This window comes from Panonychus citri, unplaced genomic scaffold, assembly GCF_014898815.1.
Source record: "Panonychus citri isolate SS breed McGregor unplaced genomic scaffold, ASM1489881v1 Contig00001, whole genome shotgun sequence".
Lineage (NCBI taxonomy): Eukaryota > Metazoa > Arthropoda > Arachnida > Trombidiformes > Tetranychidae > Panonychus > Panonychus citri.
Window position 1 is genome coordinate 1122768 of NW_026515406.1, and position 22807 is coordinate 1145574.

The 22807-nt window shown below is 29.5% G+C and overlaps 4 protein-coding genes and 1 long non-coding RNA gene across 9 annotated transcripts; 4 read left to right on the plus strand and 1 right to left on the minus strand.

The window, feature by feature from the left end:
* The first annotated feature begins 300 nt into the window (after nt 1-300).
* On the plus strand, nt 301-1635 carry LOC128386245 (uncharacterized). The gene is made up of 2 exons (XM_053345254.1): nt 301-1187; nt 1376-1635. The coding sequence occupies exons 1-2, from the start codon at nt 566-568 to the stop codon at nt 1432-1434; spliced, it is 681 nt and encodes a 226-aa protein (XP_053201229.1). The 5' UTR covers nt 301-565; the 3' UTR covers nt 1435-1635.
* A 755-nt stretch (nt 1636-2390) lies between these two features.
* Nucleotides 2391-5329, plus strand: LOC128386190 (retinol dehydrogenase 7-like). 3 transcript variants are annotated; one of them, XM_053345196.1, is made up of 5 exons: nt 2391-2565; nt 2632-2812; nt 2931-3064; nt 3205-4126; nt 4217-5329. In XM_053345196.1, the coding sequence occupies exons 4-5, from the start codon at nt 3514-3516 to the stop codon at nt 4708-4710; spliced, it is 1107 nt and encodes a 368-aa protein (XP_053201171.1). In that variant the 5' UTR covers nt 2391-2565; nt 2632-2812; nt 2931-3064; nt 3205-3513; the 3' UTR covers nt 4711-5329. The 3 variants fall into 3 exon arrangements, with proteins under 3 accessions (XP_053201171.1, XP_053201176.1, XP_053201163.1); XM_053345201.1 differs by lacking the exon at nt 2931-3064; XM_053345188.1 differs by lacking the exons at nt 2632-2812; nt 2931-3064.
* A 2021-nt stretch (nt 5330-7350) lies between these two features.
* LOC128386130 (glycerol-3-phosphate acyltransferase 3-like) lies at nt 7351-13811 on the plus strand. 3 transcript variants are annotated; one of them, XM_053345122.1, is made up of 7 exons: nt 7351-7868; nt 8573-9601; nt 9735-11982; nt 12191-12268; nt 12356-12458; nt 12677-12789; nt 12864-13811. In XM_053345122.1, the coding sequence occupies exons 1-3, from the start codon at nt 7722-7724 to the stop codon at nt 10044-10046; spliced, it is 1488 nt and encodes a 495-aa protein (XP_053201097.1). In that variant the 5' UTR covers nt 7351-7721; the 3' UTR covers nt 10047-11982; nt 12191-12268; nt 12356-12458; nt 12677-12789; nt 12864-13811. The 3 variants fall into 3 exon arrangements, with proteins under 3 accessions (XP_053201097.1, XP_053201105.1, XP_053201090.1); XM_053345130.1 differs by having other exon boundaries at nt 9735-12268; nt 12356-12462; XM_053345115.1 differs by having other exon boundaries at nt 9735-12268.
* Nucleotides 13812-15461: 1650 nt separating this feature from the next.
* Nucleotides 15462-21422, plus strand: LOC128386120 (sodium-dependent dopamine transporter-like). Its single transcript, XM_053345105.1, has 11 exons — nt 15462-15722; nt 16571-16705; nt 16768-17212; nt 17831-17969; nt 18987-19121; nt 19246-19587; nt 19676-19804; nt 19901-20000; nt 20086-20186; nt 20262-20429; nt 20585-21422. The coding sequence occupies exons 2-11, from the start codon at nt 16597-16599 to the stop codon at nt 20720-20722; spliced, it is 1806 nt and encodes a 601-aa protein (XP_053201080.1). The 5' UTR covers nt 15462-15722; nt 16571-16596; the 3' UTR covers nt 20723-21422.
* On the minus strand, nt 16551-19057 carry LOC128386316 (uncharacterized). The gene is made up of 3 exons (XR_008324889.1): nt 18456-19057; nt 17599-18270; nt 16551-17276 (listed from the first exon to the last, which is right to left on the minus strand). It is a non-coding gene; the product is annotated as an uncharacterized LOC128386316 (long non-coding RNA).
* Nucleotides 21423-22807: the final 1385 nt, after the last annotated feature.

A 22807-nucleotide genomic window follows, 5' to 3' on the forward strand; every position in this document is an offset into this window, starting at 1 on the left:
CGATTGGGATATTAAAACTTCGTGAGGTTAATCAGAGATTTGATTACTCTGTTTAACTTAAGGTCCAAATAACGATTGTTCCGTTTGACCATAAAAAAGACGGAAAAGATCACTTTTATGAATTCGATTTGTTAAAATTGAAATCAGAAAAGCGATCATGTTGATCGCAGGATTTACTTTGTTATATTGATTAAGAAATTGATCATGTTTAAATTTTGGTAATTGTAATAATCAAGGTGATTGAATTAATATTACCAATAAAAAAGGAGATAATTTTAAATTGAAATGATGAAATTGATTTGTATTGATTGATTTAAATAATATTTGATTAACTGATGTTTTTTTTGACAATTTAAATTCATTTGAAAATTATTATTCAATTTGAATTAAATTTTTCATTCATCTCATTCAATGGTGATTACAATTAACCTATTTGATTTGAGATACAATTTGAGTTGATTAAATTGCTACAAATGAATTGACTAAATTGTCACTGATGACAATTTAATAATCATATAAATTGTTGTTTACAATTATTGATTGATTGAAATTGAATATATTTCCAATGATTAGAATTGATTTCTCATTTTCACCAAGTTTTAATCGTTCAACATTGATGATGAAGTTAATCACAATTGGATTTATATTAATCGGTTCAATTTTTTCAACCTCATCTAATTACTTTAATTTCAAACAATTAGCTGATTATGGGTTGATTTCAGAAAACAATTACTGGTGTCAAATTTATAACGATTGTAATGTTTTACCTTACAAGGTTTGCCTAATTGTCGGTAATCAAACTAAATCAGTGATTCCTTTGATTAATGACAATTTAACTGATCATGATGGACAATCAACTTTATGGAAGTGTAAATGTTGTGTTGTTAAGGGAACCAATATTTTAATTCTTAGGAGCCTTTGGTTTGAAGCAATTAAACAATTAAATGAATTAAATTACAATTCCAAGGATAAGGATAACCCAATGTTAACCATAACAGTTTCATCAACAGAATCATCATCATCATCAACGGAACAATCAAGGTCAACAAATTATGATTCAGTGTCAATTGAAATAATTAACAGTGATAATAGTGATTTGTTGATCAATACAACCTCGAGTAAATTTTTTCAATTCAATTTATCAACTGATTTACAATCAACAATCACGGAGGAAACTGATCAATTGGGTAAGTTGATTTTTTTTTATATCGATCGTTGTTTGATTAACTGATTGTTGTAATCGTTTAATTGTTGGTGTGATGATGATTCTGTTATTGTAGTTGTTGATAATAATAATAAACAATTGATTGGTTAAAATGATTTACTAATTGTTTTCATTTTCTGTTTCCATGTTTATGTTTTCACAATCAAAAAGATTCAATAACAACTGAACCAAGTGATGACCCTGACAAGATAATCGCCGGAAAATTGTAATCGTTGATTGTTGATTTAATTGATTATCACTTTGATCACTGGAAAGTTCTGTCTGGTCAATCAGTTAATTATAAAGGTTTAATTGTTGACACGGTAATTATGGTGATTAAGATTGTATTAGATACAAATTGTAACAGTTTCAATGTTTTCACCAATAAACTTTCAACTTTTTCACCATAAACGGAAAAGTTTCAATTCAAAGATGTAACATCTAATTGTAACAATCAAATTAGCTAAGTGCAATCCTATTAATTGCCATTCAATTAATTGATTAATCGATAATGATCATTTCGAGAGTCAAATTGTCAAATTAACCAAAGTTTCGAGTTTTTTTTTCTGTAATCAAAAGAAAAATAGATTCACTAATTGTTAGTAAATTGTTTGAGATTCAGTTAATTGTAGTAGTAACAATAAGAGGTGAGACTAGTTTGTTTTTCATTGTTGAAATTAGATTTTTAAAAACGGGAAACAATCAAATCGGTTTAAGTTAATTGTTTATAACCACACAATTAAGTCAATGTTTACATTGACTGACCTTAGGATCACTGAATATCCGGTGAACGATTTTGTCAACCATGATTCCTTTTGGCTACTAATTAAGAATCCAATCAATATCATCTATCAATAATCACAAGTAAAAATTAGTTAATTAAATAAACAATTAGTAAATCAATCTAGAGTTTAAATAAAAAGCGAAGGCAAGAAAATCAAATCAAAATTACCAATCAACACATGAGGCGAATGAGGATTTGGGTTCATTCATGATTTGATTGTTTCAAGATTAACACAAGTGAAATCAAGACGATTAAATGTTACCACAATTAAGAATATGAATAAATGATTAATTACCAGAGTTAATTGTAAATGAAGGAGAAGAAATTAATTCAATTCCTTTTATAATGTAAATGCGCAAGTGAACATGTGATTGACTGACTGGTTTTTGTTTCCATTTCCTTTCCAATGAGTTTGTTTTTCTTGCAACATTTTCATTAATTATTATTGTTATTACTTAATAGAATTTATTTAATGTCATGCTAATTAAACATGACAATTGACCTAATCATATTAAAGTGTTAATTAAGTAAATGGTAATTAGACTGTGACAATTAATCATCTTGTAAAATTAAAAAGGTAAGTCAATTTTTCTGTCTTGTTGTTTACATTGGATTTGTGAAGATTATGTTTGTTTATATTTAGGAAAATGGGTTTGGCTTTGGATAATTGAGTTAATTGAAAGGGTTAATTGTTAATCTATATTCTTATGATTAAATTATTATCATTTTAAGTGTTTGTGTGGCTCTATTGTGGTGTTTTTATTGATGGTGGTCAAGGTCAAGGCCCAATTGGTAAGGTTGAAAGAGAAAGTGTTTTGTTGTCGGTAAGAGTAAATGATTATCATTAACTTTCTCTCTCTCTCTCTCCCCATTCTTTATCCATGTTATGGGTTTTATATTGTTTTCGATTTTTTTTTCTTCGTCGATAATTAATTTTCTAAGGTCAGTAGACACGATTGATCGGTGGACAAGGAGAGAAAGTGTTTCATTGTGTTTAAATTACTGTAGATCCGGTGTTCCAATCGACTATTATATTGGTGCTTGTTGACAATTGTCTATTGTGTCATATCGATCTGGTAGAATGAATTTCATTTCTTTTTTAATTGTTTCCGTTTTATTCTGATTATTTTACGACTAATCTATCACCTTCTTCTCACCATTTTGTTTCTAATTCTCTCTAATTTTCTCAATCTCTTCTCTATTTATTATCTTTTAGCTGTGTCAACAACAACAACTCATTGGAATTACTTTGAATCAGTGAGAAAAAGAAAGGAAAAAGGTTACAATCAATTCTGATCATTTGGTGGCTCTTTTTTTTCTGATGGAACCTTTTGTTCAATGTGATAATTGAAGTGTCTGTTACTCCGATATAATTGTGATCATCATAATCAACTAATCGTTTTTTTTTGTTTCTGATTACACACGCAAATTGTATTCTCCTTTTGTACTTACCTAGTCAACTGTTTGTTTTTGGAAATTTTCACTTTCTGTTTCTCTCATTGAGATCACAAAAAATTGTGAGAAAATGGGATTTACCTCTTGGCAACCTCTTTGGAGAATATTCTTAATTACTTTTGGTATCCTTTTCTACCTTTCCAATTATCTAATTGGTCTTAATGGTCTCATCAAATTGGTTGGAATAACATTTGCTCTTCCTCACATCTCATGGCAAATCTCAAAGATTATTCGAGGCTGGTGTCAACTCACCTTTGTCTCTCCCCTTAGTAAAGCCGTTCTCATAACTGGCTGTGATTCTGGTTTCGGTCAAATGGCTGCCAAAGCTTTGGACACTTATGGTTTCCATGTATTTGCTGGTTGCCTTCAACCTAAAGGTTTGGGAGCTCAAAAGCTTTACAAGACCACATCCAATAGATTGAGAATATTATCCCTTGATATTACCCGAGAAGATGATATTGATGCAGCAGTTAAGGAAATCGAGGAATCCGACCTGACCCTTTGGGCAGTTATTAACAACGCTGGAGTGATTGATTATGGTCCACTTGAATGGGATAATGGTTCCAGCCGAATCCGTAAAGTTCTGGATGTTAACCTATTCGGAGCCATTCGTGTGATCAATGCTTGTTTACCATTAATTAGACGATCAAAGGGAAGAATTGTCAATGTTTCCAGTGTTTTTGGTTAGTGTTTCTCATTTGTTTCCAATTTTGCTGATCATGTTTATGTTTTTCTAATTTTGTCATTTATTTATCTATTTCTCTGTCAATTAGGTCGATTCACCCTGAAGGGATTAGTTCCTTATTGTATGAGTAAACATGCCTTGAAGTCTTATAACGATGGACTGAGACGGGAACTTGATGATTTCGGTGTAAAAGTTGTCTGTATTGAACCTTTATGTTACAAAACTGATATGACCAAAGATGAAAAGATGGACGAAGATCTATCAGCGTGTTGGAAAGTGACCGGCGATGAGGTGAAAACCTTTTATGGTGAACAATATAAATCGGAATTAAAAGATTCTCTTTCCAATCATTTTCTACTCGCTCGAACTGACCTGAAAGAGGTTTCCGATGTGATTGAAGAAGCGGTCACAGCTTCAAGTCCACTTGAATTTTACCGTTGTACTGGACCAGTTGATGGTTTTATCGTTTGGCTTAGTGAACAATTAAATGAACAGTGTCTTGATTTACTTCTCAGAGCTTCTAATTTAAAAATGATTGTCCGAATTGTCAATTTGTTTTCACCTAAACAAAAAGTAATTTAATCAACTCGCCCACTTGCACCTTAAACTCATTGGAAAGAATAATTTTCTCCGGGAAATCACAATTACCTTGATTTTACAATTAATTTTCTATCAATTCCAATTCTAATTATCTTCATGTTTCTGCTTCTTCTGCCATAAAATCAACAATATCACCATCACCTCTCAAAGAAAAACAATTAACCATCTTCGAATTGAAAAGACACAACAACAATCAAAAGACTCATCATTCTTTTTCTTGCCTTGATCATTGATCGTTTTGCTGCTAATTAGTAAAAAAAAAATCAAATTACAAACTTTTTTCTCTCCCAACAATCAAGATTTGAATGATTACAACTAATTGGAACCGAGATGACAGAGAAAAAAAAATGGTAACAATCAACTTTTGATGATTTGCCATTTAATCGTTTGACCAACAATTTGATTCTAATTGCTGAACGTTTTTGCTGAGCTTCTCCAACCTTGGAAATTAAACTAATTGAAATGAAAAAAAAATCAAATTTCTTCGTATAGATTAACGAAAACAATTAATTCTAAATGATAATTAAATTTCTTTGTACAAAAAAAACTTCTATTTCCTTATGACATTAAAAACAACACAGAAAAAAAAGATAAACACAAATTATTTTGATAGAAAATGATTTTAATTAATTGAAGAGAAAACTTGTATTGACATTGTAACAATTAGATAGCAATTTAAGGTAACAATTAGAAGGAAATATCGAATTTTTGAACAATTAACAGATCGACTTTGCCAGTAAGTCAATTTCATTTTCGAACATTAATTTTTCTTTTTCTTTTTCTTCTTTTTGGTCTTCTTTTTGATCTTCTTGGTCCTTTTCTTCTTATCTCCATCATCATCATCATCTTCTTCTTTATCATCATCATCTTCTCGTTTCTCCTCTACCTCATCTTCCTCTTCTTCCACCACCACTTCCACTTCCTCCTCTACCTTTTTCTTTTTTTTCTTCTTCTTCTTTTTCACCTGAGCTTTTGGTTGTAATTTCTTTCTCTTAATTATCTTTGGTTTTCTAATTACAATTCGCCGCATCTTTTTATCATCATCTTCATCCACAGTTTCAACATTCGAATTGGAACTAGAATCATCATCATCATCATCTTCGTCATCATTACAGACCTTTTTACATTTTCTCTTCTTCCCTTTATAAACTTCGGTGATTTTATATAATTTTCCTCCTTGTTTCTGGTAACTCACTGATTTTTGTTTATTCCGACAAGATTCAACATTAACCATTGTAAGAGAAACTGAAAGTAACACAATCAAAGTAATTAAGCCAAGATTCATGTCAAATTAGATTGTTGATTGTTGGTCGATTGATGGTCAGACCTTGGAAATTGACCTGACAGCATATCACATGAAATATTGATTGATGGTCACAATTTGAGTTGAAGTGGAAATCACACTTATTATTAGATATATTTAAGATGAGTAATTAAAGAGATGAGACGATTTAGATGATCACAATTAACTTTTTCCTTATGATTTTTGTGTCTAAGTTTATCAATTACTTAATAAACTATTCACTTTAATATCTCGTCGAGTTCAAATGTTACTTGAATCATATTTTGGTGAATTTTTTAAATGATTTGAGATTAATCCGAACTGTTTGATTGATTGAGATAAATTAAAAGTAACTAATATTTGATTTAGATTGTTAAATGTCACCAATTGAAACATTGTCACACACAATTAGTGGGTTTGTCTTTAAGTCAATTACATTAATCATTACAATATATTTTGACCCAGGTCGACCTCAATGTAAACACGAATTGTAATTAGTGATTGTAGTTGTTGGGAGGAAGATAAAAGATGGAGAAGGAGAGAAGAGAGAGAGAGAGAGAGAGAGAGAGAGAGAGAGAGAGAGAGAGAGAACAAAAAATTAAACAATCAGAAAAAATTATCGAAAATCAAGTAACAATTAACGAATTTCTGTTAAGGTTTTTCTTCGAGTTTAGAAACATTGAAAAAAAGAGAAGGAGAAAGTGCGATCAATTGTCTTCTCTATTCTTCATCATCAGAATCTCTTAATTCTTCTTTAATAGACCAACAATTAAGTGATTAAAAACAATTTAAACCTTAATCAATTGAGAAAACAAGAGATTAACAGATTATCAATAGAAACCAAACTAACCTTTTATAAAGTGAAAAATACAAGAGTTATCATGATTATCTGAAGCCCATTGAAAGGTCAGGTCAAGTGTGAGTATTTTTGACTTTGTTGGCAACAATCAAACTTAGTTTACTTTTAATTATCAATTTAAAGAGCCGAAGGAAAAAAAATATTGAAACAATCAAAGGTAAAAATGAAAAAATTGGATTTCAATTAGTCGATGTGATGATAATTTTAAAAGAAGATGAAAACTCAAATTGTAAATCAAAATCAAAAATTTCTAAATGAAAATTTCAAAATGAAAGTTAATTCAAATAAACTAATCGTTAATAATAACAGAGTAAATGATCAGTAAATTAATCAGAAAATTAATTCCATCGGAAGTTGTTGATGAAAAAAGTTTTTTTTCGTTTATTTACATATTTGAAAATCGCGCAATTTTTTGTTCTACGCAAGTGGCGACATCTGGTTGACTCCAATGGAAAAGAAAAGAATATTTTTTCTCATCATTTTTCTGTTAGTGTCAATATCGGTTGGAAATGAATTTATTTAATTGTCAAGTTGTTTTACTTTGAATGACGTTAATAGGCCTGGAGTTTATTAATTATTTACTTTATCATTTTCTAATTATGATCAATGTTTTTACTTCACCTGTTGGCCGATTTAACCATCAACCGCCCGAACTCCAATTATCTTAGATTTCCATTAACAATAACACCATCATCATCATCAACAACAACAACAAGTAACAAACAACAAAATATTGAAAGATCTTGATTCTCTTTTATTTTTTTCCCTTTCTTTTTTGTTTGTTTGTTATATACTCATCATTTTTTTCTCTTGTTCTTATCAAATAATAAGTTAAATAACAAGAACAACAAAATGTTCAACTGTCTTGGTGAGCTTTGGCTCAATGTGATCACTTATACACCTATTCTGATAGCCACCTATCTTTTAATTATACCAACATTTGGAATCCAAACGGGTGTTAGTCGATTCTACATCAGAGTGTTAATGTCAACATTTGAGGTTAGTTTTATATTCATATCATTTTGTTGTCTTTTTGCTTTTTAATTTCTCTTTCATCCTATCAGACATCTCTTTCTTTACCGTATCTCTCTCCTTTCTCTATCTTTCTTTCTCTATTTCCATTTCTATTTCCATTTCCCTTTCCTTACTTATTTCTATTTTACCTTTCTCTCTATTAACCTGTTAATTGTTACTATTTCAGTATCACTTTAACCTTTTCTCTACAAATAGAAAATCTTCAATCAGACAGACAGAAAAAAACTTCATCAATTTTAATACAAACTAAATGAGCGTAATTTGACCTAAGTATCTTGACGATAGTTACAATGATCGGATAATTTTGCCGCTAACATTTACCTTTTTTTTTTGCTTACTTTTTCTCGTTTTTTTTTGTAAGCTCTCTCTCTCTCTCTCTCTCTCTCTCTCTGTCTCTTTGTCTCTTTAGTTTTTCTTAATCTACTATCTATGTAACTCAATGTTAAACCTTTTCTATCTCAAGTTGATAATCAACTATTATTTAACTCAACTTGAATATCGATAAAGCTGAACACTTTTTTCCATCTTCTTTTTCTCATTTGATTCTAATTTTTTTTTCTCCTTTTTTTTACATGGTTGTTTTAATCTTCTTTTTTTACCTTTATTTTCTTTGTTACCTTCTCTTTTATTGTTTGGTCCTTTGGAAATCATTTATGGGAATTACACAGTTTTGCCGGCAAACAATTGAAAAACAAGAGAGGAAAACAAGGCTTCATCAATTAAGGAAACATGAATTGGAAACATCGTCCGATGAAGATGAGAAAAAAGAAACTGAAGAAAAGCGTAACGTGATAAAAGATTTTTTCCCTGATGATGATGAGGATGGAGATTGTCTACATGAATTTGTCCTCTCCGATATATTTGACTTTTCTCTTCGTGGTATTGAAGCTGTGGTCGATGATGAGGTTACCAAACGTTTCTCAACGGAAGAACTGCAAACCTGGAACCTATTAACTCGTACCAACAAAAATTACCTTAATGTATCTTACAAATTACTCTTTCTTTGGTCCATTGGTTGGATTTTTAGATTTTGTGTCCTGTTTCCTATTCGAATGTTTATATTCATTTTTGGTATGATTTACTTACTTATAACCATGGCACTGGTTGGCCTGCTGAAAGAATGCGCTTTCAAAAGATGGCTCTACGACCATACCAGTGTAATAGCCTTTCGAATACTTTCCAGAAGTTTATCAGCCACCATAAATTATCACGACACTCAATATAAACCTAGAGGTGGCTCTTTATGTGTTGCCAATCATACCTCACCATTGGATGTACTCATATTGCACAATGATAATCCATATGCACTTGTTGGGCAACTTCACGGCGGTTTCTTGGGGCTAATTGAAACTGCCCTTAATCGTGCCACTTCCCATTGTTTCTTTGATCGATTTGAAGTAAAAGATCGAAGTGCCGTTGTCCGTAAAATGCGATCACACATCATGGATCCTAAAAAGTTACCTATCCTCATCTTTCCCGAAGGAACTTGTATCAACAATTCAGCCGTAATGATGTTCAAAAAGGGTAGCTTCGAGGTTGCTGATGTTGTCTATCCAGTTGCCATTAAATATGATCAAATATTTGGTGATCCTTTCTGGGATTCAAGTAAATATGGTTACTTTACTTATATCATCAGAATGATGACAAGTTGGGCAATTGTCTGTGATGTCTTTTATATGAGGCCTATGACCAGAGAGGTAAATTAGTTGATATAAGTAACGTTGATTAAGAAAAGAGATAATAACATTTCCTTTTCTTAATTGTTACCAATCGTTTTTTTTCCTCTTCAACTAATACTAACCTATTGATCCATTTATTTTTGCTTTTCAGGACCATGAGTCTGCTGTAGATTTTGCCAATCGTGTTAAGAAAGCAATCGCCCGTCGGGGTGGATTAGTTGATTTAGAATGGGATGGACAATTAAAAAGGCAACGGGTAAAACCTGAATTGAGAGCCAAAGTTCAAAGTGAATATAGTAGGAAGCTAAGTACCAAAAAAGCTCCAAATACAAATGAATTATTTTTAACAGAAAATAACGCAATCAATGCGTCTAATACATTAGAAACAAATACCGTAACAATTAATTCTAATTCTATTCCTAATTCTATACCTATTTCTGATTCTATCTCTATTGCTAATTAATAAAATCAAAATTAAACATAAAAAAAAAACCTAAAAGTAAACCAAATCCCAGAGAGAAAAGTTTTCAACACCAAACCACCTCAATATTTTTAATCGAAGAGAAAAACAAAACAAATTATAAATCAACTATTTTATCGATGATTCGATTGTTGCGATTTTTGTACCTACTCGAAAGCAATTCGAAGAAAATGGAAACCATAATAATAGAGAGAGAGAGAGAGAGAGAGAGAAAAGCTCAACACTAATTGTGAATGGAAAGAGAATTAATTTTTTCTCCGCCGAATTGTTGATTATTTTGATCTTGTAACAATTACGATAATTTTATTAATGGTAATCATCATTTCGATACAAAGTTTGATTAGCTATTGATCCAATTAAATTGGTGTTTTAATGGATTTAACTAAATTATCAAAGTGTCTTCTCCTCTTACTCTGTCACCATGTTAATTGTGTCAATAAATTGTTGAGTGATAATGATTACCATTACTATTAATATCATAATCTTAATTTTTTTTTATCTCTTTCATCTCATTCACTAATTATTATTATCATTTGTAATTATTATTTAAATGAAATCAGCAAAAAGTAAAACGTTTAACCATCACAATCAACAGCCAATTGCTAACTAAAACTATTATCGCAATTAAAATGATGCGTGTACATAATTAACACAATCAAACTGAAATTAACTTGTGAAATGTGTACATAATAATAACTGTTAATTGTTAATTTGCAAAGAAATGAGAAAATAATAATAATTTGTAAACTGATTAATTGATTTATTTTTGTTATTATTTTTCTAATTGTTAATCATTTGAATAATTGTTTCAATATTTTTCAAGGTTAAGGTGATAATCTGAATGAGTGAATAGATGGAGATGGAAATACAAAAGGAAACATAATGTAATTAATTATCATTTTCATTGGTTGATTTGATGTAAAAAGTGAATTATAAATTTTGATAATCAATAATAATCAACAATGATCAAAGATAATTGTTGATTTGACTTTAATAAGAAGGTAATTTAAGATGATTAAGTTGGTTTCATCTTCCAATCTCTCTCATAATGTCAACTCTTCAAACAATTTAGCCTCTCAAATGATTATAATTATCATCCAATTTAATCAAGTATAACAGCACTTTGATTGCCCTTGATTGTTTCATTCATTTTCTACAATTAATTTAATACCGAATTTGATTGTGTTTCTGTTGATTGTCAGGTTTAAATTGACGAGTTTAATATTATTGTTCAAGTTTTCCAGTCACAATCAGCTGAGTTTCCTTGTTCGTTGTAAAGTTTATCAATGTGAATAAAGAAAATTTTCAACAAAATTGTGTTTCATTTAATTACGGGAAATTTTCCAATTGAACAATTAACTAATCGTGTAGATATTTATCAACAATTAATCGATCAATGTAGTCACTTTGTACTTTAAACACGAATCCATTTGATCAGTTTCCACGTTCTTGGTAATAAATGTTCACAACGATTTGGTAAAAGTACCAATACATTTACGATTTTAGTCTCTTTTTTTTCTTACTCTCTTCGAATTGTCGAATTTTTCTCTGTCTTTTCATTCAGAAGATTGGAAGATTAATTTACTTTCTAATTAGAAAGAAAAAAGAAAGGGAAACGTAAACAACCCAAATAATCGTTTGGCATCTTAATCCAGTTCTATTTATGGTTCTAACTCAATGTGTAGCATTTAGATTCTTAATCCTTAATCTATGAAAAAAAGATCAAATTTCTGCTTCCAATGAGTTAATCGATATTTCCAATCAAAAATTAGTTGATTCTAATATTTGTGCTATTCTCGATTCGATTTGATTATTTCGCAAGGTCTTAATTAACCCTCGACTCAACCAACAATCAAATCAGATTCTCTTGTTGATTACCTTGGAACTATTGGTCGATGTAAGTAAGATGAATTAGTGGGTAAGTGAGATGGTTAATTGTTCACAATTAATGTCTAAATCAACAAAAGTGTAAAATGATCTGAATAAGATTATATTCCTGAGAAATTAAATTTACCGCTATCATTATATTCTGATTACATTATAACATATGATTGAGATAAAGTATCATTCATAATTATCATTGTTAACTTTTTCTCAATTTGTTAATTGTTTGTTAATTTAATTAGTTGAAGAGCTTGAAAATCAGGGCAAAGTTGCCATCGATGGACCAACGATTGAAAATTGACCAGAAGTATTTAATTTGGGTAATTAAACGATCCAATTATTAAAATGTTATTCTCCCTTTGATCAGTTGATTAATTTTTTGTCTTTAATTTCATCTAATTGTCAAGATTAATATGAGGAAAGGAGCAAATTGGAACCATCATCTAGTCAATACTATGGATACAACGAATTGCTCTAAATTTTGATCAATCGGATTTACGATGAGCCTGTGTAGGTTAATTAACGTTTATTTCATCTAATTTTCTTATTATCATTGTTGTATTGAAAGGCTAATTGTTCAATCGTTGGCCAGTGATCTTTATGATGGCCAAATCTTAGGAAAATTGCCTTAAAAGTTGTTTTAAATTTAGATGTTCAAATATTTTGATCAATTGATTTACTCATATTTGTTTCTTTTCTTTAATTATCTCATATTAATTAATTTTTAGGAAAATTGGACTTAATTATGGATCTTAATTGGATCACTCGGAGACTTTACAGAAATACAAACTTCGAGTTGTAATGAAAATTTTCAAATCTACAATCAAGTGAACCGTTGATGGTAAAAAAACACAATCGTGGTCCAAAGCGACCAAAATAATTGACTAAAATTATTGTTGATCTGTTTACTTTTAGGTATCCACAATAAGAATCCCGTTGAAATTATTTGCCTTTTTGTTGCCTTGATTAGAACCCATCGAACCTGATCCGGTTACCCGAAGATGTCACCAGAAAAGAGATGGACAGTTACACACTCGAACTGTAACTGAACAATTAACTGGGCTCATCAAATGATGAGCTTGATAATAATGATACAAGAATTTAAGATTCTTATGATACTCTATTTGATCATATTCTCTATAAATTGTTGAACGATCTTTGGTTAATTTTGTCATTCGTCATTTGGACCTACTCAACATTGAATGTTTTCTGGTTCATCGGGACAGGATTTAGATACAATCAATTTAGCGATGCTCGATTACCAATCTTCCTAATGGACCCACATGAAGGGGTTTTGGACAATATTTATCAAAGACCTTATCGATCTGGTCGTTGATACACTAAGCGACAAAGAACTTGCTTGTTACCTCATAATTGCATTAATTGTTCGCCAATCAATAAATCACACAACGTTTATGTCTCATTTAATTGATGGAAGATTCTGTATTTATGTATGTGGATTGTTATTCAGTTTTCTCTTAATATATGCAACTAATTATTTCTATTCTCATCAATCTCTTAGGTTAATTAAAAGTTCCAGCCTAGGATATTGTCGATGCTGACCTTTGAAACGATTCTATGAGTTCTCCATACCCTTTTCGATAAATACAAACTTATCTGATATTTGATTCGCTTGAAAGATGAATGAATCTCTGGCACAAATTTTAATCTAATTCATTAATCGACAATCAATTTTATTTTATCTAAAACACTAAATTATATAAAATTACTATTCAAATCTATGTTTAGATTATTTTGTTTCGTTTAAAATGAAATTAACTTTGCTTTTTATCAATCAATTTAATGGAGAAAAATGAAAAAAGTTATCATTTCTATTATTAAAATATTCTTCTGATCAACTAACTTCATCTAATCAATTGATTGTTATATTTATTAGATGATTGAGAATTAGGTGTCTATAGATATAATAACAAGAAGATAAATAAATGTCGATAAATGAATATAACAGTAACTATTACTTGGAATACAATTAAGGGTTGAGGATGGAAAGGGAGAGTGAGAGAGAAGAAGATGATGATGAAGAGAAAACGGGACAAAAGAATTTTATTTGGATGAGGAAATCTATTATAATCGACAATAGGGATTAAAGGGAATTCAAGTGGATGAAGATGAGAGAGAGAGAGAGAGAGAGAGAGATGATATTCTGATGATGTTCGGCACTGAGAATTTGGCCATTTCCCCCTCCCCACGTTAATAAGAATCTCTTTCTCTCAGTCTATTGAAGCAACTTTTTTCTTCTCATTTTCATCTCCATCATCATCATCATCCTCATCATTTTCTATCTATTGTGATCGACATGATGAAAGGAAAAAAAATTGAACATTTTCTTTGGTTAAAAAAGATATAAGATATTTTCTTATTTTTCTCTTGATTCTTAATGCGAATCAAGATCAACAAGAGAATCAACAAGATGGAAATTCTCAAGAATAATAATATTCGAAAGATCATCTTTATCGTTATGATCATCTCTCTCTCTCTCTCTCTCTCTCAGGGTGTGAAAGATGAAAGATGATCATAACTGTAAATCTATTTACACTTAAAGTTACTTTAAGATTTAAATTCTCACTCTTGAAATTAGTTTTTCTTTTCCAATCAATATTTTATTCATAACTCATATTCCATAGTATTAGATATTCAATGAATTATTTAAATTGCATTTTATTCAAATGAATTTCCAAATAATTAGCTTGATGTATTTCATATGATTACAATCAATTGTTTCTTAATCAGTTATACTAACCACTTATATTGTCCATTTGATTATTACAATGTAATAACAATAAGATACATATTTGGTTTGTGAATTAGGTGAATGATTAAATTTAATGATGATTATGATGATTATCAGGGTGAATAGGTAAATGAAAGACGCTGATTAAAGCAATTGAAAAATTATCTCTGTCAATTATTTGCCGGAAGTCAACCCTTGATCAATAATCCAGGATTTCCGTTTAGTAAAACCTTCATCATTTATAATAATAATAATATGATGATCATGATCATCATCATGATCAGAATCTTTATCATCTGAACATTTATCAGGCCAAATTCAGACGCAATCGTATCACAACTCAGAGTGACTCAGAATCACTCCCAGTGAAAAATATAATAACCAAACTCATCATCATAACGGTAACTTGAATGTTACCTGATTATTACAAAGTAACAGTTGATTATATGAGTGAGTAAATAATGACAACAATTAACAAGATAATTGTGAATATTAATTGTTTACAAATGTTAACCAATTGCATTCACACAATCAACTAACTTGTAAATAGTTTCTCTTTGTAGTTTTTGATTTAATTACAGTTTGATTACTTGTTGTCAATAATTTTGTCTAATTAAATCAGTGTATTAGTTTGCAAATGGTTATTATTATTATCTAAATTGTTTTCAATTTGTTTAATTTAACATCATTTTCAAGTGATTGCAATTTGTTTTGTGAACAATTAACAACAATGACAACTGATGTGATGAATATCAATTGTAATGATAAGACAAATTGTAAAGAACCAAAAATAACAACGTCAACAATTAACAAACAAACTGACCAATTACGGACAAATCCGCTAACTGAAATTGATGATGCAACAATTACTAATCATGAACAATTAAATGATGATGATTTAGGTGATGGTGATCGAGAAGTTTGGAATAAAAAAGTTGATTTCTTACTTTCGGTAATCGGATTTGCTGTTGATTTATCAAATGTTTGGAGATTCCCTTACCTGTGTTACAAAAATGGAGGCGGTGAGAGTCACAATTAACTATAATTACCCACTGATAGTACTTAATTGCTACAATTAGTTATAACGAAAGTGTCACCAACATTTTGACACTTTAGAGTAAAACCAAGAAAGTTGATTAGATCAACCGTTTTTTTTTCAAGAATCGTAAGAAAATCAATACTGATTGAATTTTTTTCTGTCCCTAATCATGTTTGACAATCAACTTGATGACAACAATTATATCGGGCAATATTGTTGATATAATAATCTATTGTGTTGATGATGAGAAAAAGTAGATTTGATAATTTAAAGATGAAACTTTTGATTCGATAAATTAAATTGTTACATGTTGTTGATTCCATCAATGTTAATATTAATATGATCAATTTGATTAATACATCGAGTAAATATTTTCCAATAAGATTGATTTTCTTGGTACTAATTGAGATTCCAATTAATCAGTGTTAATTCAGTGGGATGATTAAAATTGTAAATCAGTGATTGTTACCAATCGATATTGATTGTAGTTTATTTCCATGGTTGATTTAATTGTCCATTGAAGCGCAATAAGAGATTGATTAAAGAGGAAGAAGAAAAAAAAATCTCAAACTAAGATTTTCTGTCTAATGTCAACTGCAGGCACGAACAATTTAATTCATTTCTTTAATCAAAATCAATTAAATGATTAAACCAAATCAATCTAATTAGATTAAACAATCAATCTTATTATCCAATAAACAAATTCATCTGTTCGGTTGTTGGTTAATTAAAAGGCGATTCAATCATTTAACATTGAGAAAGAAACTTTTTCATTGAAATTGTTTCGAGTAGAAAAGTTAATTGTTGCTGATTTGTTGATTACTTTTCTAGGAGCATTTTTAATTCCTTATTTAATCATGTTGGCCATCGGAGGGATACCGTTATTTTTCATGGAGTTAGCATTAGGCCAATACTTTAGGAAAGGGGCGATTACCTGTTGGGGTCGGATTGTCCCTCTGTTTAAAGGTAATTACTGAGGCGATTTTTTAATTGTTCAGGTTAATTGTTTGATTACTTCTTGTTATCAGGTGTTGGTTATGCTGTTGTTTTGATTGCTTTCTATGTGGACTTTTATTACAACGTGATAATTGCTTGGGCTTTATACTTTTTCTTTGCTTCCTTTGCAACCGAATTGCCTTGGACTCGATGTAATAATTATTGGAATACAATTAATTGCTCAGAAATACCAATTAATGATAATAGTGATATTAATAGAGACAATTATCTTGATTATAATAATTATAATCAATTAAACAGCAACAATTCAAGTCCAAATTTAACCTTAACTGTACAATCTGATTCTGCCTCGATATCATCCTTAACAACGTCTTCATCTTTGTTATATTCATCATCACAATTAAGTAAATCATCTTCATCAATGATTATTAAATTGTTACCAAATTCGACCATCAATTCGTATGAGGTTATTAGTCCAACTCGAAATCGAACTTCACCAGCGATGGAATATTTTAAGTAAGAACTTTTTTTTTATATCTTTTCCTCTTCTGATTGTTATTTGATATTTCATATTATAGACCTAATTGGGAGTAAAAATTTGTAAGAATTAATTTATTTTCATGTTAATTGTAGTTCTAATCATTGATAATAATGATCTTATTTATTGGACCATTTTTGCTCATGAAAGCATTAAAATCAATCGTAAGTGTTTATGTCCGATGAATTATCTGGTTGAATGATTAATCTCATTCAATCATGAGCCATCATAATCATCATTTCATTATTAGTATTAACTTAATCGTTTTGTCCTTTATTTGACTGGTCAAGCTTGAAAAAGTTGATTACTTGTAATATTAAACATTAGTAATTAGTCAATCAGTGGTTAAATTTTTGTCACTTACCTTTAGTCAAGTTCTGTTGGCGATATTTGCATAGAACTTAATTAAAATGGTTTACTGTTGATTATTTCATATTTTCCTTGAGGATTAGAAATAAAATTTACACCATAATAATAATAAAACATTTCTTCCTGGTTTGATTTTCACTGTGCCAATAATTTCCCTTTTATAATTGATTATGATTAAAATCTTGATGGTTATTTAATCATTGTAATTTGTGTATATTTGTTTACAGTCGACGTCTTCTTGAACTTGACCAAAGTTCTGGAATTGATGGATTGGGAACCATTAAATGGGATATGAGTTTCTGCCTGTTGATTGTTTACCTTATCTGTTATTTCAGTCTTTGGAAAGGTATCTCAACATCAGGGAAAGTAAGTTTCAATTGTTGTTGATTGGTTGACCAAGAAACCAAAAAAAAAATATTAATTAACAACTTAAGGTCAAAGGGTGGAAATCAAAATGAAGGTTAAAAGAGAAAAGAAAACATTTCCAACAAAGATCAATATCTAAGGCATCTAATGATATCCGGTGGAAATATTGACCAATAGCCTGATCCTTGTTTCTCTTTTCGTTGGATGAATTGATGATTGATCCAATTGATTTCAGATAGTTGATTGATTGTATCACCTTTAGAGATATTAAGTGTAATGTAAGAAGAGAATTCCAAAAGGCCTAAGTAAAAGAAGTAAAAATTAACAAGATGAGGTTAAATGTACATCAAAGAAAAGGCAACACAATAAATTGTGTATATAGATTACAATTGGAAGTTAAAGAGATAAAGGAAAAAGAAGTGATCACCACCTGATGATGATAGTTGATTGAGCTCTTCAACTTGAATCTTTTTAATGGCTACTTACAGGGAGAAAAGAAAATTCCTTCATCATCTGTTCTTCTATTGTATAAAATGTATCAACACCAGGAGAGAAGAAGATGAAAGCCACAATGAAAAAGAGAATAGAATTCAACAATTTCATCCAAGAGGAATGTTCAACAAGTGTATTGACAATGTGAGATTACAGAGAATTGGAAAAGCCCAAGATGATCTTAGTATGAATATCAATCCATAGGCCTAACTGAATTCTAACAACTTGTAACATTCAAATAAAATTTAAATCGAGAATCAAAGTCACTTAATTAACAGAAATAATTAAATCAACGAAAAACAAACAATTTAGAAAATGAAAAACTAAAGAATTAAAAACAATTACAATTAAAGAAAAAAATGAAAAAAAAGAACAAAAAATTGAATGAATATCGATTATGATCGATAGATGGGGCGAGTTTCGATTCGATTTTTAAATTGTTCTTCTAATCTTTTTAATCCAACAAGTGAAAGGGTTAATTTTCAATTCTTTTTAATTGTTGACAATTTAATTTCTTAATTGTAGGTGGTTTGGTTTACTGCTTTATTTCCTTATGTTGTTCTAATCATATTATTAATCCGAGGAATTTGGTTACCTGGAGCTTTGGATGGAATCAAATATTACCTAACTCCTGATTTTAGTGCTCTTACCAAAGCAAATGTGAGTTTTTTTCTCCTATAAAATTGTTTAATTTTTTATCAATTTAGTTGATTTAATTGTTTTTCTTTTTTTGCGAATTATTTGTTTTTTTTTCTTTCTCTTTCTCTTCATCTCGTTTGAAAAGGTTTGGGTTGATGCTGCTACTCAGGTTTTCTTTTCTCTTGGACCTGGTTTTGGTGTTCTATTGGCATTTGCTTCTTACAATGAATTCCATAACAATGTTTACCGTGATGCATTATTAACCAGTGCTGTTAATAGTGCAACAAGTTTCCTTTCTGGATTTGTTATCTTTTCAATTCTGGGTTACATGGCGAATAAAAGTAATCAGTCTATTCAAGATGTTGTCTCGGAAGGACCTGGATTAGTATTCGTTGTCTATCCCGAAGCTATTGCAACAATGCCTGGAGCACCTTTTTGGTCAATAATGTTTTTCCTCATGTTACTTACCCTTGGATTAGATTCCTCTGTAAGTCAATATTATCCAACAATCCATTTAAAATATTACATATCAAATAATACTTTTCTCTTTTCTAAATCTAAATTCTTTTGTTTAGTTTGGCGGTTCTGAGGCTATTATTACTGCTTTAAGTGATGAATATCCATTAATCAAAAGGAATCGAGAAATTTTCGTCGCTTTATTATTTACATTCTATTTCTTTATCGGCCAATTTAGCTGTGCTCAGGTAGAAGGATTTTCCAATTCTCTTTTATTATTATTTTTTTCTATTTCATAAGTAATTTAGATAAATGATTAATTGAAATTCACTTTCTCTTTCTAGGGTGGTGCATATGTGGTTCAATTACTGGACACTTATGCTGCTGGATATTCAATTCTTTTTGCAGTTTTCTGTGAATCTATTGCTGTTTCTTGGATTTATGGTAATCAATCAACATTTTTTTTTCTTTACTCATCTTTTTTTATTCCATTGGCGTTAAAACTTTTCTGATTAATTTTATTATCTAGGCTATGATAGATTCTCTCGTAATTTAAAACGAATGCTTGGTTTTGAAGTTGGTTGGTGGTGGAAATTCTGTTGGGTCTGTATGGCTCCTGGATTTATCATGGTAAGATTAATTCTACCTTTTCGATTGCTTAAATCCTTAAATTACTTTATTACTATTAATATATTCAATGTTTAGGTAATTATTATCTATGGACTTGTAAGTTATGAGCCGTTAACTTATGGAGATTATAGATACCCAATATGGGCCAATATTTTGGGCTTTTGTATTGCTGCTTCTTCCGTTCTGTGTATACCAATCGTTGCCATTTATCAGATTCTAATTACTCCTGGAACTTTTCTTCAAGTAAGTAAAAAATTGACAATTTAATTTAGATTGAAATAAGAATAGGAGTTCATGCTATTGTCAGCAGAAAAGCTCATTATAATGATGATGATCTATCAATTCTAAAGTAAATTGTTTTTTTTTCTAATCATTATCTTTCTTGTTTTTTTTTCTAGCGGCTTAAGATATTGATTACTCCTTATGAAGATAGTCAAAAAATGAATCAACAACAATTTAACAAACCAAAAGAGCGGATATTTGATTCAACTAATACTTCCACAGGAGCAAATAAAGAAACTGCTGCTAATGTGTGACCTTTGCGAAAAAAGTTCAATGATTAACTTATTCACTCATCATTTTAATCATCACCAAATTAATCAATTGATATAAGCAAAAGTTTTATCAGGTGTAAACCTTATAGAGCTTGTAAATAATACTAATTAATGATTTATTAACTTGATGATTAGATGCGTTTAGCTTTAGTGGTTATTTACATTTTAAATGGACATTAATATGTAACATTAACATCACATTTGGATGCAATTAATTTTCATTAATCTCGCTAAATCAAGTGAACATCATCATTTTCCTTTTTGTTAAGTTTTTTTTTTATTTGACGACAATTTAATTTCCTCCTTTTATTATTATACAAGATGATCAATGATATAAAACAATTTACATTAATTATCAATTCGACATCAACATGAGAGTTTCTCTCTCTCTCTCTCTCTCTCTCTCTCTCCTATCTAATTATTCATTAATATTCAACTAGTCTGATAATTAGTCAATCTACCAATTGAATATTCAACTTTAATTGTGTTTCTCCCTATCAGATAATAAGTTAATCCAGGAATTAATTTTATCTGAAAGTTATATTAGTTATAAAATACATTAACAGTTGACTTGATTAGCAAAAAAAAATCTACTGATTCTTGTTTACTTATGTAACAATTATTATTACTATGAATGATAATTTTGTTATATTAATTAAAATATTAAAACAATTACCAACAATTACCAACGATTATCTGTTTATAATTTTAATTTCCTTTGGGAAATTATCGTGAAATAATGTCTCTAATTTAATTAATGATATTTGAAGACAAGAGATCGGCCTTGCAAACAATTAACTGATCGTATCGATTTGAATTAATCAGTTTAATTTGAAAACTAATTTTGATTAATCTCAATATCACAACTTTAAGATCAAGTTTTATCAAGGTTAAGTTTACCTTGGATTTTGTTGTTTAGATAATCAACTAATCATGATTAAGTTTAATGATTCCTTTATCTTAATTTAGTTATAAATCCAAACACTTTAGTAGCTTAATTGTATGGTAATTAATTAAATTGTGATAATTGTCATTGATTTTTGTTTACAAAGTGAAAAGTTTATTAAATTTTACCTGTAAATTGTTTTGTGTTGTGATCAATTAATCAATGATTATTGAATCAAATCTATTAGAATAATTAGATTGCTTTACTTAAGACTTTACTCTTTTTTTCTCTCTCATGATTGTAAATTATTGTTGAATCATCATCATTTTAATAAAATTGTTACATTTAATTTAAGCAATGATTGTGAAAAATGATTAAATTGATTGTATAATTTGTAGGTCTGATTGACTTTGATCAATATTGACTCTTAGAAATGAAAGAAGCCACTTCAAGATGTTTGATGTTAATCAAAGAAGTGATTAAACATAATTAATCCAGTAAACATGGATTCCCAATTATTCATTTAATTGTCAAGCCCAAGAGGCAAAATTTCAACACAATCCATCAAATTGATTTTGAATAAATCCAATTAAAGTTAATAAACTTATTGCAAAGGCAGGAAAGTGAATAATTTTTGGATATCAAGCTAATGACCCTTGTGTTAAGTGAAGAGCCAAGATGAACACTAATGAAGAATCAATTTTAAATTGACAATTATCGTAAAAGAAAACAAGCAAGATGATCAATTTGAGTGAACAAATAAATTGATTGCTGATTAAAAAATGACAGATAAAACGACGAGAATAATAAAGAATCGATCACTAAAACAATAGAAGTGATAGAGAAGAAAAAAATTGACCTTTTCAACCAAAAAACAACAACTAACATAGAGAAAGACAAGTTAAGACAATCAGATGAAACCAATAAGCACGTAGACAATTAAAAAACAAACTCACATAGAAACAGAGATGATTAAATTAATGATTATGATGGACAACAATTAGAAATGTTGATACAATTATCGAAAAGACAATAATCATAAACAGAGATGAAGAGAGGCTCAAATACTAAAAAAGAGAGACTGACAACACAATAGAAGAACAAATTCTCAAAGATGGTTGACAAAAACGAAAGAATCATTAACCCCGAAAATTAAGCGACGAACAAAAAAAAAAGAAATT

Bases quoted from the DNA above. Each gene is read 5' to 3' on its own strand.
- LOC128386130 (XM_053345130.1), top strand. From the start codon at position 7,722: ATGTTCAACTGTCTTGGTGAGCTTTGGCTCAATGTGATCACTTATACA. The intron at 7,869-8,572 runs GTTAGTTTTATA...GGAATTACACAG, and splicing joins TGTTAATGTCAACATTTGAG to TTTTGCCGGCAAACAATTGA. The intron at 9,602-9,734 runs GTAAATTAGTTG...TTTGCTTTTCAG, and splicing joins TGAGGCCTATGACCAGAGAG to GACCATGAGTCTGCTGTAGA.
- LOC128386245 (XM_053345254.1), top strand. From the start codon at position 566: ATGATTAGAATTGATTTCTCATTTTCACCAAGTTTTAATCGTTCAACA. The intron at 1,188-1,375 runs GTAAGTTGATTT...ACAATCAAAAAG, and splicing joins GGAGGAAACTGATCAATTGG to ATTCAATAACAACTGAACCA.
- LOC128386120 (XM_053345105.1), top strand. From the start codon at position 16,597: ATGTTGGCCATCGGAGGGATACCGTTATTTTTCATGGAGTTAGCATTA. The intron at 17,970-18,986 runs GTAAGTTTCAAT...TCTTAATTGTAG, and splicing joins GTATCTCAACATCAGGGAAA to GTGGTTTGGTTTACTGCTTT. The intron at 19,122-19,245 runs GTGAGTTTTTTT...TCGTTTGAAAAG, and splicing joins GTGCTCTTACCAAAGCAAAT to GTTTGGGTTGATGCTGCTAC.
- LOC128386190 (XM_053345196.1), top strand. From the start codon at position 3,514: ATGGGATTTACCTCTTGGCAACCTCTTTGGAGAATATTCTTAATTACT. The intron at 4,127-4,216 runs GTTAGTGTTTCT...TCTGTCAATTAG, and splicing joins CAATGTTTCCAGTGTTTTTG to GTCGATTCACCCTGAAGGGA.